At 36.2% G+C, this 21,264-nt stretch overlaps 1 protein-coding gene across 1 annotated transcript; it reads left to right on the plus strand.

The window, feature by feature from the left end:
• The first annotated feature begins 2,242 nt into the window (after positions 1 to 2,242).
• LOC149287225 (SKI/DACH domain-containing protein 1-like) lies at positions 2,243 to 4,636 on the plus strand. The gene has a single exon (XM_089493140.1). It carries the CDS (start codon positions 2,243 to 2,245, stop codon positions 4,634 to 4,636), a length of 2,394 nt encoding a protein of 797 aa, XP_089349266.1.
• Positions 4,637 to 21,264: the final 16,628 nt, after the last annotated feature.

Consider the following 21,264-nt stretch of genomic DNA (forward strand, 5'->3'; position numbering starts at 1 on the left):
TACCCCAGATGCTAAGCCTATCTACCATAATAAAGTGTATAATAATACCGTTCACTGGTCAATGTATGGGGGAGTTATATAAGGACGAGGTACACGCTGGGTTGCATTAAGTATATAGAATAATTGTTAAGCTTGTGTTTTGGGATATCACGACATGGCTGTGTTGACACGATTAAATTTAGTGGTAGGGGCTTACGGAAATATAATTTATTGAGTCGAATAGGCAGCCTCTTGTTTAATGAATAATATAAAAGCTCAAGATTACAGATCTACGAGTGGAAGTCTGCAGGCATCTGCTGGGAGATCCGCACAAACCCATGTGTCTGATGCACTCATTAAGATCACCAGTCTACAAAAACAAAATTTAAGTATATACACAAATCAGTTAATTCACATTAAAATCTAGAACTTGTGAATTAAGGCAGCCTTAAAACTGATGTCAAACAAATAGTATTTGGCTTTTCTTTTTTCCTAATTTATATCCCTCTCCTATTCCTGATAAATGCCCTCTCTTCGTCGCTTGTTGACCATGCATGGTTTTATTCTGGAGCAAATACGAAACTGAGTTGTGCGAATAGTGACTGACAACGATCTCAGCACCTTGGTGATTATCTCAGAATAATGTGTTTTACATTATTATTATAAAAAAAAAAAAAAAAGCACAACTCTTCGTTACACACAGTTATCATCATCACCTTGTATACATCGTATACCATTATTTTGTGACTTCATATTTTTGGATATATGAATATTTAATGGAAAAATAGGCAAAACAAGTATCTTGACCCCCTTGGGGAACCAAAGGGCTGGGTAATACTTTGGAGAATGTCGATGCCTTCTCTGACAGGCTAAGGGTTAATTATAGAGTGTTGGGGCAAACGAAAAGTGGGAAGTGCAAGCCGAATAGATGAAGAGGGCTAGATTCTTAAGAATGCAGTATGCAGAGCTCAGCTATCACTAACTCTAGAAGCACCTTTGATCATTAGTATTTGTGTTCTCTGCTGGAGCTAAGAGCAGCCGGGTCGCTGGGATCCCGAGGTCTGGAGCCTGGGTGAGGAGCCTGGACTAGTGGGGACTTACAGTTTATACATCCACTACGTTCCATTTTCAGAATTGCGAATATTTCTCGTCGTATTCCTTGTCTTCTTCTTGTGTGCGTGATGTCAGCAAAGCCTCCTACAGAAAGGAAAACTCAGCGCAAATGATCCCTTCTGCGCCCAGACACAAACCTTTCACAACCTGTGAGCCATAAATATATATATATATATATTTTTTTTACTGAAAAGATGAAAATCAAGAAAAGGAAACAGTAAGTCCTCTCCTTTATTTTAGTACCGAATAGATTACTTAGTCCGAAAGAAGAAAGAAAGAGTAGAATTTTATTCAATCACTCTATGTGAATTTCAAGTTAAGAGAGAAAAACTCGTCTGTAAATAATACATACATTTAAATATATGTTTTACATATATATATATATATATATATATATATATATCTACTGTGCATTTAGTAGATATAAATAATTCCGAATTGCGATATTGTTATATTCGTATTTGAATGAAATATTTTCTCCTCCACCTTTAGTTATATATATGAAAAAAAAAGAATTCCAGGTCTAAGCATATTGTAGTTCTATGGAAAGATTTATATAGTAAATGCATTATTTACTTTAAGAGGGGAGCTGGCAGCATAAGAGTATGCTAATTAGCCGGAGATTTTTTTTTTGGGGGGGGGGTTGAAGGGGTGGAATATCAATTTTTATTGCATCACCTGTCAGGAGTGTCCAATCAGCGCTGGCTTTAGGGGAATTAATTGATGAAGGTGTCTCCGGACGGGCTCACTATACTCTGTCATTTTATTTGGAGCTGATGCAGCGGCCGCAGCAGCTGGTGCCTCCCCGGCTAACATTCCATTATTCCAGAGCCCAATGGAGCAGGGGGCTTTAAAAGGACACAGGTACTGGGCCCCCAGGCGCTGCCCTCAGCCTCTCCAACAATGGGATACTAAGACTCTACTCCACTTCTTGTATATAGCTCTCTGTGTCTAGATGTATATGCATGTATGTATTCATATATGAACCGGTCTATATGTGCATCTATGCAAGGTTCTAGGCAATGAAGGGGGAATAACAGCCTTTTGTTATTTCTTTTTTTTAGCAGGATGCCTTGAGACTACAATACCCTCCTCTGGATTTGCATGTTTTCTTTGCCTGCAAATGTTGGGGATACAATAACCCTAAGCCATGGGAGATCTGGAATGCGGATTTGAAGTGGTGGACGGAGTGAGACTGGGTTACCTGGTTATTAAAGGGAAGCAGATGTTTGCCCTGTCGCAGGTTTTTACAGATCTGCTGAAGAACATCCCAAGAACTACAGTGCACAAACGCATGGATTACTTAAAAGTGAAAAAGCACCAGTGTGACTTGGAGGAGCTGAGAAAACTCAAAGCCATCAACTCTATAGCTTTTCATGCAGCCAAATGCACTCTGATCTCCAGAGAGGACGTGGAAGCTCTGTACACATCCTGCAAGACGGAAAGAGTCCTTAAAACAAAAAGGAGGAGGATAAGCAAGACCCTGGCAACAAAAGATCTGCAAGAGCAGCACCCATCCCCCGACCCTTACAACAGCCTTTGGAAGGAGGACAAACTTTGGCTGGGTTTGAATGAATCTGCCCAGCCCATAAAGAGAAAAGCCTTTACTACTGGAAACCCAGACTTGCTACCGGCAGCTCATCTACCTCACTTTTTTAGTAAATACACTGGTCAGACCTACCCCGAAATAGCGAGGTTTCCTTGCAAAAGCCCCCTAAACTATGAAACTGCCCCGATCCCCGGAGACTGTGTTGCAGCTTTTCACTCCAGCCTGCCTTTCATCAGGGGTGTCCTGTGCTCCAAGCACCCGGCATACTATTACCAGTCCGCCATTGCCCAGCCTAAGCTAGGCAGCTCTGCCGGGGTGACTTACAGATACAAAAGGAAAAGGTCTTCTGCAGAGAAGGAGTCCTTCAGCAGCAGCAACAGGAGGCTCTTCTTCATCCCGAAAGCCTACAGATCCAAGAGGACCCCGGTGTGCTTGGAGAGCTTCCACCTGATTGATGGCTTTTGCCCCCAGCACCTAGGGGGCTTGCAGGAAAGCTACAGCAGCGAGTCGGAGTCCAGCTCGTACTCGGAACATGCTGCCAACGACTCGGATTTTGGCTCCAGTCTGTCCAGCAGCAGTGACTCGGTGTCCTCAGACGAGGAGGAAGAGGAGGAGGAAGAGGGCAGCCTGTCTGACTCCAGCGAGCTCAGCTCAGACGAGGAAAGCTCTTCGGAGTCAGACAGCAGCTCAGCGTCCAGTCAGGTCTCGGTAGAGAGCATTCGCTTTCGCAGAACGAGTTTTTCCAGCCCCAGCAGCAAGCCTCCTGGGTTGTCCCAGGTTAACCTCCTATATCAGGTCTCCAGATCCCCCAACCCCGGTTTAGGAAGGACTGAGAAGGAGGACAGCAGCGGCTCAGGTCACTGTGACATCAAGTCTGAAACTCCGGAAGAATGGAGTCACCAGGGCTGGGGCTCCAACCCTCATAATGTTTGCTCTCCCTCTGCCTTGGGAAGCCCTTTTCCAAAGATAAGATGTGATACGGCTCGTGGAATTCCATTCGAACTCTCTGGGTTCTCTTCTAGAGCAAAGAGGACTGACCTGACAATTAAGTGTGTTGCAGAGGGGGGGACTTCACCTAGCCCAGAGAAAAACAATGCATTTTCACAACAAAGAGTACACAGGGAGGGAAAGCAGATCCTTCAATCAAACCTCACACATTGCTTGGAAAAGAACACCCCAGGCCCCAGATCCTCAAACTGTGTTTCTGTATCTGCCGAAAACGAGGGAAAAGTGTCCACAATATGTACAGCAGCTGATATACCTGGAGATTCTGCACAGATTCGCCATGGGGCTAATGGAGACCCTTGCACTGATTTATCATTTCTGCACAACGTCAAAATTAAAATCGAGGAGAGTGTGGACAATGAGGAATATGAAGCTAGCCAGCATAAGCTAAACTACAAGTGCAATGTTGCAAAAGACGAGATTGACAGTGATGCGGGGAAAAACAGAACCGAGGAGACTTTGTTAGAAGCCAAGGAAGACCATGAGTGCACTGATGAACAGACCACTTCCCAAAATGTGGCCACTCAGGCCACTTCATGCACTTTAGGTATCCCCAAACCTGAGGAGGGAGAATATAAATTTGGTGCTAAGGTAAGGAAAAACTACAGGACTCTGGTGCTAGGGAAAAGACCTCTTCTTCAGGCATCCCCCAGTAAACCAAATCTAAAATCACCCAGGAGCCCAAGACACCCTGGGAAAAATGAATTATGTGAAGGAGCACTGGATGGTTTTACAGTGACCAATAGACGTAAAAGGTTAGCCAACAATGTAGCATCTGCAGTAAAGAGACCCTTTAATTTCATGGCAAATTTTCCCTGTCCACCATCACTAATTGTTGGCAAAGACGGAGACTTGCTGCCTGCTTATTCCTTAAACAGCACAAAGGAATATAACCCACCCCATAAGGCCCATCCAGTATGGAAATGGCAACTGGGTGGCTCTGCAGTACCTCTTCCTCCAAGTCACAAATTCAGGACATTTCACTCATAACTCATTCTGGGAAATATTTTATTTTATTTTTTAAACAAATGGTTGTATCAGCCTGTGTTTTTTAATATTAATAATAATATTATATTATTATTATTTGGAATTGTTGTCTCCTGAAGAAGGATTTTGGGATAAATATTTTGCATTTGGAATTTTGGATCTTGTTTTGTTACATTCCACAGACTACTCGAAGCCCGAAAGACACACATGCCCTTGTTCATGAAAATGGAAAAAATAGATTTCTTACAATACACCGGTACCTCAATTTATCTACAGCATACAAATGTCAAAAAGCATTTCATAATAAAAAAAGGAAAAAAATCTATATTATGAGCCATTGCATTTCTGCACTACATTTGGAAATTGGAAGTCTGACTGTTAATTGGTTGTGGGTCACCTTAATTATTTCTGGCAGTTTTTCTCATTAGTTTTTCGGGTGTATTTTTTCACAGAGCAGTTGCACTTACTCCTTTTCTTGTGGACTGGAATGGTCTTGGGCTTGAGTTGAACTCGGGCACTAGAATTTGAAAAAAACAAAACAAAAAAAAAAGACAGAAAAAGCTGCCTCACCATTTAGTCAGTAAATGTGGGTATTTTGTGAAATGCCTTTTTAAATGCACAATCATTGCAGAAATACTAGCCTATTTCCTACCCAAAGGTTATTATGTCTTTTATCACTACTACTGTCATCTTGCAAATAAAACCTAATTACAATTCCTTAGTAGCACCATCAGGAAAAATAGCACCCCCGCTAAAAACAGTATCTTCTATGTCCCACTATTTCAAAGTGTGCAGTTCAGGCAATCTACAAAACGAGGGTACTTCGTAAATAATTGTGTTTTTGGCTCCAAGACTACATACTACAGATTAAAAGATCTGCATTTTTCACTGTAGCTGTAAACGTGAATATTCTTACAATCCTGGCATACACAGGGGTGTAACTGCACATGACAATCAGAAACCATCTCTGCATTTGCACTTAAAACTGAAATAGAGAAATATTCAGGATTGTGTCTTCTGTAATGTGTTGGTAAAAGCAGTAAATCATAAAATTATGGAAAATTGCACTGTTGAAAAGTATGTTTCTTTTTTAATTTTATTAAAAAAAATAACACAAAAAACCAAAACACTGTTTTCAAATTACCAATTCAATTCATCCTGAATTATTCCAGCATTGGTCCTGATTTGTATTAACAGGAAAAGGTTAATTTAAGATTTTTTTATGGGGTGGGTGGGAGAAAGGATGGGGGAGGGGGTCCAAGTTTGAAATAGGTGCTCTGTAAACATTTTGCATTAAAAAACAGAATTTGTTAATGATTATTCGAGCTGTGTTTTATCCACTTGAGTTTTGTTTGCTAAATTTCACACGATTACTAAAACCTTTGGGGAACATATTGAAATTATCTAGAAAACAAAGATACAAAATAAAAATAAGGAGAACAAAAAGGGGCATTCAACACGTTTTCTAACCAGGCCTCTGTGCGACTCTCCTCTAGTTGGGATTCTTGTATTAAACAATATTCTGGAACCTTGATCAATAATTAAAAAATACATTCCATTTTTTTGCGTTGATTCCATGGCTGATTCTGTTAGTTTCCTTTGTCTCATAACATTTTAACTATCCGCTTAACACTACCACGTGTCTCCTACCACTGTACGAAATAATATTAGGTTCTAAGTGATATAAATAAATGCAGCTCCAGATATATGGATTAACTAATTTGTTGTTTTCAAAATTATATAAAAACATATATTAAAAATCTGAAATGTAATTAATAATTAGAGAAATAAATATGTAATATCGTAAATTATCCCATTAGGGGGTGAAATATATGAGAGATTTCCTAGATGCTTATATCTGATAGGTGCTTTTTTCAACAAGTTAAAAAATACATTTTTTTCACTGTGAATTCTTTTGTCTTGCTGCCTGGGTAACATTTTGTATGCACATTTATCTCAAAAACTAACCGATCACATGTTTGGAGTGCATTTTTTTTTATGTTTAGAAATAGTAAAATAGTGTAAAGTTGTAGAGAAGGCATCATATATGCAACATGGTAAATCTATTGAATCAGACACAGCAGTAGCTAATGGTTTCAATTTCTCAATGCAGGTAAATGAACAAGCTCTTGTGTTTAATGCATTCCCCAGTATTACTGTCCTTGCAAAAAAAAAAAAGGTTCCTATTCAAATATATAGAAATACCCCAGTAAAAGGAAACTCTTTATTTTGTTAACACACAATTTCACACAATCAGAATTTTGTTTGTGTAGTCTAGAAGACAAAGAAATATGAAAATAAAAAACACTTTGTCTTTAATGATAGTTTCCTTCAAGAAAAAAAATATTGTCAGTAAGTTTCTTGTAGAATTCTCTGGCGGAATTGTAACTATTCTTCCTTTGTTGTGCTAATTTAGGTTTATTGTGCAATGCTTAGCGTGAGAGACTAATTCCTATGACACTCTTATATGCTTTATGTGGCCAGAGTAAAATATTTAGGAGTGTAGTGGATAATAATAACATGACATCCTGAGTTATGTTTTCAAAGAGCACTTTGGAGTGTGTACATGCAGTACAATAAATATCAGGTTATTAGGAATGAATGAGATACAAGGCCATGCCATGCTACAGACTATACAATAATGCTGAGCAACTATGCTGAGCAACTATGGGCTGTGCTTGCCTTTGTGTGTGTGTGTGTGTGTGTGTGTGTGTGTGTGTGTGTGTGTGTGTGTGTGTATATATATATATATATATATATATATATATATATATATATATATAAAGAAAAAAAAAATTTGTCCTTTAATACATAAGGGAAGTGTAGACATTTGTACTAAATTTTGTACACAACAAATAAGCTCATATTGCAGAAAACTATATTTATATATAGATATATATATAAATATATATATCATATTATATTATATGTAAGAGTACATTTGAGTATCTATGCTTTTCTTTCTTTCTTTCTTTCTTTCTTTCTTTCTTTCTTTCTTTCTTTCTTTATCTCCCTTCTCTCTTTTTCTCTTTCTCTTTCTCTTTCTCTCTCTCCTATATACTGCAATATGTAACAAGTGCTTTGTGGAAATATTACTGAAATATTATGATCACTGTTCTTTTGGGGTTTAGACAATTTGCAGGTCAGGGTGTAACAGACAGATACAGGAAGAATGGCAGATGTGGTTTGCTTGTGCAACTCTCATATCCTTGTTTGTAAACCGCTGTTAGAAACGTTAAGATGTGCAAAACCCAATAGATATAAACTGTTTTTATTAATTTATTTTTTCTATGGACCACAACGCCAAATATCTTCTTAGACCCATTCTTTAATGCTTTGAAATCGCTACAAACTCGTGCACCTCTAGATACAATTCTAGATACAATGTTTCATAAATAAACGCGTTAAAACCAGTATGTATACGTGTTATCTCCACATCTGAGGCCTCAATGGCAGTTACAATGCAGCGGCAGGAAATTTACTTAAAAATGGGTGAAATTCAGAATATTCAGAATAATAGTGTATGGATCCTGAATTCCCCCAATGTTTTTTGACCCCCCCTAAGCACAAGGACAAATTAGAGTAAATATAATGATTGTGTAAATTAAAGTGTGAGTTTATTTTTAGTGCATAATCTTTTGGCTGTTGGATCATTTTGTATTATTTATGGACTGAGATGAATTTAGGGAGTCTGATGTCTTTCAACGTGTTTTTTCCTCCAGTACTGGTGTAATTATTTTCCTTAGGCTAGGCCTCTTTGCCTTCTTCCTTTTCAATCTGAGGAGGCCTCACAAACACTAGATTTAAAAGGCCAGAAATGTTTTGCATAAAGCTTCACAATAAGGCTGGTGGAATAACATGCAGCGTGTCCTCTACAGGGCATGGACCCCCATCTCTGACTACATCTCCTCTTCCTCACTCGATTCTACACCCTTACAAAGAAAACCAGAGCAAATATTTCTTCTAATTCTGGCTAGTGTAGCCAGGAATTATGCCCATTAACCCTTGTATTCCTGAAAAACAATTTGTTGCAATCAGCTTTGGACAAGATAAAAACCACTAAAGCAAAACAATGTTAAGAGTAATATTTTGCAATTTGTGTTTTCAAACGGTTAATTTATACCAACGCAATGCAAAACAGGGAGGCTGGCGAAATAAAATGTATCTAGCGATTGACGACCAAATTATCATCGAATCTTGTTTAAAATATTAATAAGAACAATCCTCAGCACCTAAGAGAATAGGTGAGGGTTTTCTGTAGTATTGTTGAAGTTTCCTTGTGATCATAATTTGTAGTGCAGTATTTAGAGGGAAGCAGAGCTAGCTCTGTGTGTCTGTTATTATAGAACCCAGACAGAATGTATAGGAAACAAAATAGAAAGGGGAACTACTAATTCAGTCTCTTTCTGCCTCCTTATTGTTTAGTTAATTTGCCGTATGCAGTGCACTACACGTCAGCCACTATCCTAACGTTAAAAAAGTGCCATGTGTATGTATAATACTGCAAACGTATCACAGGGATTTATTAAACAGAAAAGGGAGAGCTCTTTTGGTAGGCCTAGCATAAATTCCACTCATGGAAAACCCTTCTTGGTTATGCACCAACCTAGACGTGAATAATAATGAAGAAAAAAATAATAATAATTTCTGTAAATATTTTAAAAGAAAAAATAATCTTCATGGTGGGAGTACTTCTAAAAAGAAAAACTTAATATGGGATAGAGTAATTAGAGTCACAGTCCTTAATATAGATACATCAACAAGCTTGTGGAGGCAATGTTTAAAGTGGGGTTGTAAAGTGAGTGAAATTGCACACTGGTGTCTTAAAGGTTGCCTAATTTATCTAAATAGGGATGCCTTTGTGAATGAGTTTATTATGTTGTTTCTTGTTAATTGTTGAGAAAATCCCCATTGTTAGGCGTGAATGCCTTTATGGTCTAACTCAAACTCTGCAGTAATCAAATGGTCTGTAAATGACCACGGCAAATGCCAGAAAACTATCATTACATAAGTGTGAAACAGTGACCTTTGGTGATTTTTTACGAGTAGAATACACCCTTCTGGAAATTAAAATACTCCTGGTGTCAGATACAGAATATACACAGCAAAATCACTTCTCCTAGAGGTTTACAGGCTTCCTAGACTTTCCATGCATAGATGAAAAAATCACAAAAAGAAAGACATCACAAATAAAACAGAGTGGTAAATAAACATCGCACGTGAAAATAACAAAACCAACAGTATCTTCTGGACATGAAAAAAAAAATCAAAAAAAAAATCTGGAATCAAATGCTACCAAATAAATGTTATGAAGGAAAAGATCTAGGCTTGTATAACAGAGGGGCATTAAAGAGAGTGGAATGTTTAATTGCAGAAGATGGTGATCAATCAATAGGACTGGACAGGCTTAGTAAATAGCAAGGATGGTTGGTTCATTGCGTGATAGTAAAGAAGGGATCTCAAAACTTGTAAACTTGCCATGGCAAATTTGATCGCATAGTTAATTTATATATATATATATATATATATATATATATATATATATATATATATATATATATATATATTCCTTCGAACTTAAGCAAACCTTTTCATAGCTGGAGACAAAATACATAAACGTATTCAACACACATTAAAACTACACACACACACATATATATATATATATACATACATAAATATATATAAATATATATATGTGTAATATAAGAAATGTGGAATGGGATGATTAGCAAAGTCTTTGAGTTCAAAGTGCCTTAAGAATTCTGTTAACAATTAACGAACTATTGTTCACCCCACTACACTTTCTTATCTTTGTAGAAATCACCATGTTGTTGGAATCGATCACGTCCAGCAGATATTACAAACACAGGCTTAACTAATAAGGGTTTTTCTTTCCGAGCCCCCTTTGGAAATGGACTTTCACGATCGATAGTGAGCTTCAACTAGGAAAATGAAGGAATCCTACTAGATTAACCCCTTTGATTCTAATGGGACCTGCAATGCCTGAAGGGGTTAACATCCCCCGCTTCCATTTGTGCTTTCTACTTTGATTAATACACTGGTTGTAGATGTACATAAAGCACAGAATCCATTTTCCCCAAAACAGGATGTTTCCATCAGGCTGAATGTAATTTTCCCCATAGATTAGTGTTGGGTTAATATGGTGAACCCACATTCCTCTTGTTATTTAGGATCACCCTTAATTGTTTGGGGATATTCACGACTTTCTGTTTATTATAAGGAGGCCTCAGGACAAAAGAAAAGCTTAAAAGATGTAGCTAATTATTTTTTCCCCCTAATAAAGAATTGAAAAAAATAACTTTTTACCTAAACGCAAACCTAAATACAATATCATATTCACAATAAACCACACTTTTTTTATTTGTTCTAATTGAATTTCAATACGCAATAATCTACCCAATAGTTTTTAATACCAAACTTATTAAGGTGTGTAGATTTTTTTTACATTTTATTTTTATTTTTTTATTAAGCAGTGTGTACTTTACAAGAAGAAAGGAATGGAATACATACTGGGCCTACCCATAATATATGCATTATAGGTAGACCCAGTATGTATTCCATTCCTTTCCTCTTTGATTACGAAAGTAATTTTGTAATTTTAAAGTATATTAAATTTTATTTATGTATTAAAGTGATCGCATTAAAAACAGAAGAAAATAGAAGAAACACTTGTATAAAATGTTCATAGGATTGCATTACGTTTTATTTATAAAGCGCTAGTTGATTTCGGTAGCGCTATTACAGAAGGGAAAATATACAAAATTAAAAATAACATGAATACATATAAAATACTTAATAATTGAAGGGAGCTTTGTCTTTGAAATCTTATAGTCTATTAGGAAGGATTTCATGAATACATGTTTCCTGATATTTCCCCAATGATTGGGTTTCTCTGCAGTTAAAAGTCTGTTTGTGCCTCTGATTATCGCCCATATTTGCACAAATCAAACCACTTAATGTTTTGGTCGAATCATTGTATCGCAACGTTAATTTTAGCGATAAACTTCGCCAATAGTGTACCCAAGTATTTTACACTCCCGCTAAGCCAGATGCGGTCTGTGGAAAATTGCGACTCTTTCAATATCTGATCACTACTGTACTATTTAAAATATCAGATCACCCTTAGAGTGCTGCAAAACGTATTTACTATACCACTCTCTGTGGTAAATAACAAGGCTTTGGCTCAACCGTGACAATTCGACCTGTACAATGATATAGCAAAATAGCGAAAGGTATCTATGCACACTCAATTCATTTTCTAGACGAATAGATACAAATATATACAGAGATAGATAGATAGATAGATAGATAGATAGATAGATAGATAGATAGATAGATCATATATAGTACAAGGATAGATAGATAGATAGATAGATAGATAGATAGATAGATAGATAGATAGTAACGAAGCATTAGTTAAAGACAGATAGGAGCTCTCAAACACAAAACCGAGATAATATAACACTGAATTCGCAAGTCTTGCATGATTATACTTCTCTTCTTATTATTACTGCTATAGGGGATCAGCGCCCCCAGCCCCTAATTGACTTCAAAGGCCCCTCTTTCTGGTTCTGCAATTACATCTAATGGGTAACTTAACTTCTAGGTTAATTCATCACTCGGCAGAAGATAGATCGGGAGCAAAAATGAAGTCATAGGTGGTTGTTTGTGACAAATGAAGGAAGACTTGGAGAAGAAAATGCCCCTGTGTGAATCACACGGTATGGGGTCATGGCTTTATACAGCGCTCTGCTACTTGTGTGCAAATCATAAGTATATTAACAGCATTCCTAACAGCGGATGGAATAATAAATATGAGAGCAGAAAGCTGTGTTTCATCGATTATTAATCTAGAAATAAATACATTTGTTGGTTGTGGTTTTGAGAGTAAATCTACGAATGCAGCGTGTTACTTGCGCTAAACACGTAAGAGTAATTATTTACAATATTTTGCGCTCGGGATAAATTATTTACTCTATATTCTCAGCGATCCTTGAATTTCACTCCGGTTTGAGAATGGGTCTGAATTTTACATTTCGGACATCGCTTAGGACACAGAGGGAATGGGAAATACGGATTCACCGAGGAGCTTGACCAATTGGGATTGCTTTGTTCCGAAGCCAGATTCGGAGCAAAACCGTTTTATAGCTTATAAACTGACAAGAGCAGGGCCCTTCTCTACTTTTGTAGAAGTATGTGTTAACGTGCGTTAACCGCATTCTCAAATTGTATATTGTTCATTTTATTGTTAGGTTTTTTTTTTTCTGTCCTCCTCCTTGCAATAGCGCTACTGAATCTGCTAGCGCTTTTTAAATACATATAATGTAATATATTGTTCATAGTAGAGGGTTGGGCAATACTGTTTAACCCTTTAGAGTACGTATAGGTGTGTATATCTCAAGCCCAACAACCTTAAAAAAACGTTAGTTTGTAGGTGTAAATCGGGATATTACCGTAGTAATCTTAAAGGTTAGTCCCATCCCAATTTGCCTTATGCCCAGCGAAAGGGATGGGCCTTTGTATGGGGAGTTGAGGATTATATATCAACTACAATTATAGGTTGATCACGCCAGGAGCTTTCCTTCCAAATCAGTAAAGGAAGAACCGTACAGGGACTCCTGGTCCGTGGGGTCTGTCTTTGTTCTGACTCCCTCAATGAACAGATGCTTTTTTCACAATTCTCCTTTTCATTAAGTCCTAGGGAAAAACACACACAATAAGGTTTTTCGAAGGTTTATTGAAGAAAGAAAATGTTTTGAAAATGCCTACAATAACAATGTTTGCACTTAGAAAATGTTTAATTTCTAAATTTGTTTTCCAGCAGAAATAGACAAAACACAGCAGGAAATAAGTCACATGCGACACATTTGTGCATATGTATCTATATTTGCATCTTAGTCAGATCCATTAACAGACCCACAATTTTATATATATGTATATATATATGTTATTGAAACACTGTAACTAGTTACTGTTGGGTCAAGAAGACATTTATTATTATATGTTATACGGGAACAAGCCAAATAGTTTCATATCTATCCTATCCTATCTATCTATCTATCTTTATAGATACTGGAGCCTTCATGCTAAAAGTACAGCCTAACCCTGTTCCCTGTTATATGCTTTTTCAATTCTTAAACAGTCAATGCTGCAGCAATCAATTGATATTTATTTCTGCAGTGCACCCCTTATATTTCTGCACCAGAGTAAAGTGAAAAAGCAGTCGGACATTATTTGAGAAATTATTTCATACTGTGAACATCTTTTATGTCAAATAGGAATTTAGATGAAAAGCAGCGAGTCTCTTTAGGTTTCATTAGATTCGCGGTGTAACAGTTCTGCATTTTGTAAAGTGATAGCTTTTTTCTGTTTGTGAAAGGAGATTGGTACTTTAGTGAAAAGAAGGCATCACAAGCCTAAGGGAATAAGATGGTGTTTCTCAGACCCCACATAAACACACACTCACCATCACTTAAAATTCTCAACCACTTTTTTTAATGCCCACCTACACATTCAACCACATAAAACCACTCCATATCTTCAATGATAACATATTTCTGTTAACCTCACCAACACGCATAAAAGTAGAAGATTCGTGGAAAGTCAACAAATCCAAGTGTAAAATCCATGCAAAACAGCATACAAATCAACAAATGATTTACAGTTTTGGCGATTTCACTTACAATTTAATTAAAAGTGAAATACGTAATTTGCATTAAATTTGAGAAAGTTCTGCGCAGGATCACTGTTTAATCTATATAATTGTTGATATAATTGTAATGTTGAGTACAGTATTGCATTAAAATAGCTGGGGGGTTCCAAATTAATTTGTTAGCAAATTATTAATAATGTCTATGGACTTGGTGCCACTAGATAGAAGGGATTTCTTTAGGAAAACCACCACAAGTTATATATATATAACTTATTACGTATATATTTCCAACAAGTTATTTGAAATAAGAGAAATACAAGCAGAACCCTGTGCAGATATCTAGATAGTGGACATCTTTTGTTTCTTCAGTCTTTGTCCCAGCTGCAGCTGGAAGACCTTAGTAAACAGATACCAAAACGTTGTTTATTTTTCAAATGAGGATCTCCTAAGATATGTGAGCATTTCGATCTAGCTGGGGATCTCACTAACACATCAACGGATATTCCCCAGAGGGGGTCCAGTCCCAAATCATTGTGATTCTCACACAGTTTGGCAGGATTTCACATTTGTAAGTGGATGTTTGGAATGGGGTTTAGGTTTTTGAGTTTACCAGTAGTCTATAAGTAATTAGAACTATTGCTGACCGCTGAGTACAGTTTACCATGCTGAAGCCAACCCATTCTGTTCATTTCTCTTACTTAATCATACAAAAAAAAATATATTTTCATGTCAACTCTTGCTTTTCATTATTGCCATTAAAGACCTGTGTATAGTTCACCACAGAGCAGGAATTATTAAATCAGATAATTTGTCAACTTCATATGCACCGGATAATTATAAGAGCTCCTGATGAGGCTTTTGATGGCCACACAACTTTGCAGAACTATGGTGAATTATTATTTGGGTATCCATCTCCAGGTAAACAGTAATAAACTGCTTGGTATGGAATAAATTGTAATTTTACCAATATTTGTGTATCTATTTTTGATTGCATAGTGACATGTTGTAATCACTTGTTTGACTAGGACTAGCTAATATTGTCCAGTGTGTAGTAAGCCTTTCTGTTATCAGAAGCTTAATAGTTTCTCAATAAAATGCCACCATAGTAGGAAAAATAGGAGATATCTGAGAGCAGAGTCAAGATCAGAATATAATCCCACTTTCTGTCAGACAGATGAGAAATCCAGTGTAACATAGCAAGCATGTAACACCCAAAGAGTTATTATAAAACAAATAGAAGTGAACTTCTACTCTGCAAACCTAAGAAAGGCCAGTTAAAACCACACAAGGCACAGTCATGGTTCCGAGCCACTTCAGACCATTTTCAATATCTTTTCTTCTGCCTCAACCTCAATATTATCTTTGATCCTTGTGCTATTTAAAAACTAACTACTAGAATTGATTATCTTGGTTTGTTTATAAAATTTTCAAAAATGTACAATCGTAATCACTACAGGTCACACTATGGACTTCCAGTTTTTAGGAAGAATAGTCATTGTTGACGTTCAGTCTGGCTGCCAGAAAGAAAACATCGTCTTCTAAAAATAAATATGGGACATTTCTTTTGGTTGATATTAGGAAAAGGGAAAATGTTGACTACATTTCAGCTGAATGCAGAATGTATTATGTAAGGGTTATTTCTGTTTAATTGTTTTACATCCCATGACATTCCTAGGCCTCAGGATTCACCTGTCACAACAACCAGAGCTGCACACAAATATTTAGAATAAAGAATTAAATGTCTAAGGAGATTTCTTACATTATAGGAAAAAAATACACATTTGTATTAAATGATTATTTAATACATCATTAATTATTAATTAATAGATTACTGTGCAGCACATAAGAAAAAAGTATAATCCACTGCAGTATTATCTTTAGTCTATGCACCCTCCTAATTTCATCACAATCACAATGAATTTAAATTTTTTTGTGCACATTATCGGTCTCTGTTCAAATATTTACAAAATGATAATTAGTTTCAATTTTGCTTACAAAATAAATATCTATATACCGGTATATTAATATTATAAAAACCACATAGATTTCAGTATACTAGTAGAAAGGTAAGGGCTAACAGGAAATTATATCTTATATTCTAAAAACCTAAACACACATTTTTAAATATGTATATACAATATATCATTCATACGTTCTATCTGAATGGTCATATGTGCTGATGTGCTGTGCCCTCCCCTTCTTCTGTCCCTTATATATATATCAGACCTTCCTTTTATAAATTCCAGATTGCTTGTGCTAGCCTTTTTTTATATGGTTAATTTATTATGTGACAGCAAATTCACTGGCGTTTGATTATTTTGACTCCTTTGTCAGAAAAAAATGTCTAAAAAGTAGTTTCCCCCCATTAAGTAACCGCACAAAACAGTGGATTTTTGGACGCGGATGTAAGGAGGATTTCTATCATAATCTGATGCTCTCATAATCCGTGACAACTAGAAAATATGAAAACTGTATTAAGCAAATTCTACACATTAGTTGACTCTCAATTTAAATCACATGCTGTGGGCGATTGTTTGCTTTGCAGGTTTAACCCTTTCCATTGCCAGAAGCAATGTCTAGATTATACATTCGTGAGCCGGGCCCGCTTTACCTAATGGTTTGTCTGTCAATTCTAGTTTTGTCATCCCCTTTGAATGTATGTAAAACGCGCTGTGTAAATTGTTGGCGCTATGTAAATAAAAGATAATAACAATAATAAAAATAATAGTTTTGCGTCACCCTCCAGCACATTTATTTGGGACAGTTTATGGTAAGAAAATTGGAGATTATGGAAAACAGTCAGTGGTTATAATGTTCTCTAAAATAATACTTGACATAAAAATAATCACTTCTTGTGTTTTAATCATTCGAAATTATTTAACTGTTTAAATAAAAATATTTAGCTGTTCTACCCTTTGGTATTCTGCGGCACTCAGGATTAATGCACCGTTTGTGGCCAGTCCTGGTATGCAATAAAGTGCACTGACATGGTGGGAGCCTAGCAGTGGTGGGAGCCTGGCAGTGGTGGGAGCCTGGCAGTGGAGGGAGCCTGGCTGTGCTAAGAGGATCCACCAAACGGAATCTCTCTCTGAAAGATCAGAACTCTTGTATTCTACCCAGATAATGCACGGATTCCGTCTGAATGATCAGAGAACTCGGGTATTGTTCCATGAAATGAGAGGAAGGCGAGTGACGTGGGAGTGGAACAATGGCATCCCTGAATCAGAGTGAATGATTGACATTAGGGGGCTGCATAACCCCAGGGAATAAGACTCATTAGCGTGACTGCACAGGACATCAACTGGGATTACAAGACCCCCAGCCCCCCCTACTCCAAAAATATATTTCCACCAAGCACATGTACTGTCAGAACTGGCTGAAACGTTGGCACTATTTGGCAGCAACCTCTGCTCAGGACAGAGGGGACATAAACTGGATGCCAGTGGCATAGACAGCAGTACTGTCATGAGCTAATTCAAAGAACACCCCCCTTTGTGTGCAAGCAGAGCACTGCCAGGCAGAGTAGGTAAATGGCATATAATGAGCTGAATACCATTTCAAAGGAAGGACACAATAGCATATACATACATTGAAGGAATAAAACTATACGTACACTTTATATATTTTAGTTATTACACACAAACACACAGTTACTTAATTGTATTGGATTATCTCCACACTCATATGAACCAGGATGAACAAACACACTTGGATTAAATAATATTAATGTTTATATACAAACCCGTTAATGTCGACTAAGAGATATAATTGTTATACATTAAATTACAATCACCTAATTATTAGTATTTCATAAAAGTACACAATCTGGATTATGCATAAAAAGGAAGTAAATTTGTGAAAGTAGATTTTAAACTCCTTTTGTACCAGTTTGTTATTGTTTGTGATTTTAAATTATTTTACTGAGTCTGCTGGCGCTATTTACATAAATATAATGAATGTAATATGTGAAAGTAGAGCAATTAGCAGACATTCGTTGCTATAGTGATAGCTCTACTATTGCCTTGCACCTTAGCACTTTATACTTAACCTTTATTCTATTTGTAGGCTGCCTCTCCTTTTAGACATCATTTGTATGTATAGGTAATCGTATGTTGCACGATTACCTGTAACCCAAGAAATATGACCCAGGGTAACGCTTTCCATTTTTAAATCAAGAGGCTTAGTGAATCAAAAATGTTTTTCTCATTCCCAGAGCCCAAGATTCCTGACCAACTCATACCTCTTTGAACTTTTGCAAACAGAACCAATAACTCAATTCGTACTGACTAATACAATATGCATATCCTATTTAATAATGCAGTATCTTTTTAATTTCTTGTTTAGCATACAAAAAAACTGGACACTTCCCCACATAGAGCATTAATAAATATAAGTGTGCGGGACACACTGGCTCCAATTATCAAATTCCAATCGCTTGTATTTGTCCTGCGTGAGGATATCACAACCTACACCCAGGATACAATTGACTTGATTAGGTGACAGCTGGGGGCCAGGAGATTATTTTCACCCAATACTGTAGAAAATACAGCGGGTTTTTACTTGACTCCAGGACCCACTCAAAAATCAAAAATTAAAATAAAAAACAGTGAATTTCATGGCAGATAGAGAGAGTCATTTTGCTCATCTGGTCTGCCCATCTTTTCTGCTATAACCCGACTTGGTTCTTGGTCTTGTCTTAATATTCAGGACATCCTTATGCTTAACACATCCATCCTTAAAGTCTCTCTTTGTATTACAATATTGTTATTGAAAAGAATAGGTTTCTAATGGCTCCAGTGATCAGAACCTGAAAACACATTAATATATACCATAATATAAAACACCACATCACCCTTGCTATTACATATGTGGAAATCAGTATCATATTTATATTGTTATATTTGCTAGCCATGGCTTTCATCTTTATCTGTAGAGTCGGTTCAGATGTAACTATGTACCCTGCACACAGGCACATATCGTCTGTATCTACGTGGATACTGTATAGTTTCTTACAAAATGTTAAATAAACAAATTGGCATTTTATCTTTCCTTAATGGAACCATATGTATTCTTCATTAATTGTGAATGGAGTTAAGTTTTGTGTTAATTTGAAACCCAAAAGGAAGAAACTTGATTTTCAAAAAAAAAAAAAGGAAAAAAAAGAATTCTTTCATATAAACTTGACAATTGGAAAAGTGTCTAGTGAAATAAGGGAATATACACAAGAAAATCAGCTGATTTATCTGTCAATATATTTAAGAGTTTTAATAGAAATTAAATATATACAAACAAAAAATAAATATAAAATGCATCAATATCAAAAACGCAAACCCTGCAATGACAGAAGGAATTTTGGATAATGTACATGTTAAAACACCCCTAATATGTCATTGCATACAGAGGCATATAACCAGACTGGGTGGATCATATAGTATATAAAATTGGAGAAGTTAAAAATAGTAGTGATTCCAAAAGAGTTTTTTCTTTCTAAAAAAAACCTCATGATGAATTAATGACGAATCATGAATGAAGAAGATAAATATATTCTCTTGGTCCCCAGGGATACAATCTCCCAGCACCACAGAGATTCCTAAATTGAGTGAAAGGTGAGAGGACAGCAATAAATATTCTCATTATTATAGGGATCGTCACGTACACATCTTGGCAGTTTCATGTGTCGCACAAGTATGCACATAGAAGGAGAAAAACAGGGAATTAAACACTGGGGGCAATTTTGACACCAATTTTGATGCAGAATGAAGAATCAGTGATCACAGAAATAGGAATATAAATCTTTAGTCGTTAAAGGAAATGTGTGAGACCTGACTAGGCAAGATAATTAAGATTTTGCCTTTTTATAAGTAAATTTATATTTTAATCTACAAAGACAAATTAATTGTAAAGCAAGCATGTGCATGTATTTAAGATCTTATGCCTTTAAATTTCCAAATATGGCTTGCTACAGGGGACATCCATAGGGCTGTTTCATAATGTGGGTATAATCACATATTAAACTGTTTGCCTTTTTAATTCAGTTCTCAAGAGGACGTTGCAATCTTTGAAGAGCACAGTAACGGATGTACCCCATAAAATATAAGGAGACAGAACCCTCTCAAAATTAAATAAGTACCTCTACCTATAGCCCATCCGTCAATACTAATACAGGTTTAATGATAAACAGGGTTTGCAATCCTTATAAGCACAAGACTAAAAACGTCGGTTTTGCTTAAGCTTAGTCCCTATTTTCCCTTTAACCATATGCGTTTTGGTGTTTATTAATCGTTGAAATTTCCTGGTCCTCAATGGGTTAATTTTAAATGAGGCAAATCGTTCTCATCTGTGCAATCCACTGGCACTTTCCCTTAGACGTGTTGTGCCAAGACATGTCATGCACCTATAGACCACCTTTTAATACATCTTCTCTCTTAGCAATAAACAACAACAATATTTATAATTTTTTTAAATGCATACAAGAAAATAGAAATCCCGACAGGAGAGTGGTAAATTATCTTCAACACATTCCCATCCACGTCTGCCCACTAGTACTCAGAGGGTTAAACATCCAGGTTTTCACAGCTTGCAGTAATTCTGCTGCTTTGTTTAATCACACCAATAGGTTATTATCTACTAAACATCTACGTTTACTTAAAAGTTTATTGATAAGTCTACCCTTCAAAAGTAGTATTTAAATATTTTCTCCAGGTCTTAATACACCACCTTATCGAGAAACTCAGCTCTGTCGTTATAATCTCTCATGGGTCGAAATCACACTTAATATATATATATATTTTTTGAGAAAATCCTATTCATATATAAATACAAAATATTCTGGGAAAAATCAACCACATAATTTTAATAAAACAGAAACGTATCTAAATAAATAATTAAATAAACATGCTAAATAATTAAAATGTGTCTGTTCTGAAAACTAAATAATGTTTAAAACCTGATTTAA

The sequence above is a fragment of the Sceloporus occidentalis genome, unplaced genomic scaffold (assembly GCF_023333645.1).
Source record: "Sceloporus occidentalis isolate IW3139 unplaced genomic scaffold, rSceOcc1.0.p SCAF_63, whole genome shotgun sequence".
Taxonomy (NCBI): Eukaryota; Metazoa; Chordata; class Lepidosauria; order Squamata; family Phrynosomatidae; genus Sceloporus; species Sceloporus occidentalis.

Coding starts and splice junctions, on each gene's coding strand:
- LOC149287225 (XM_089493140.1), top strand. CDS start 2,243: ATGGGAGATCTGGAATGCGGATTTGAAGTGGTGGACGGAGTGAGACTG.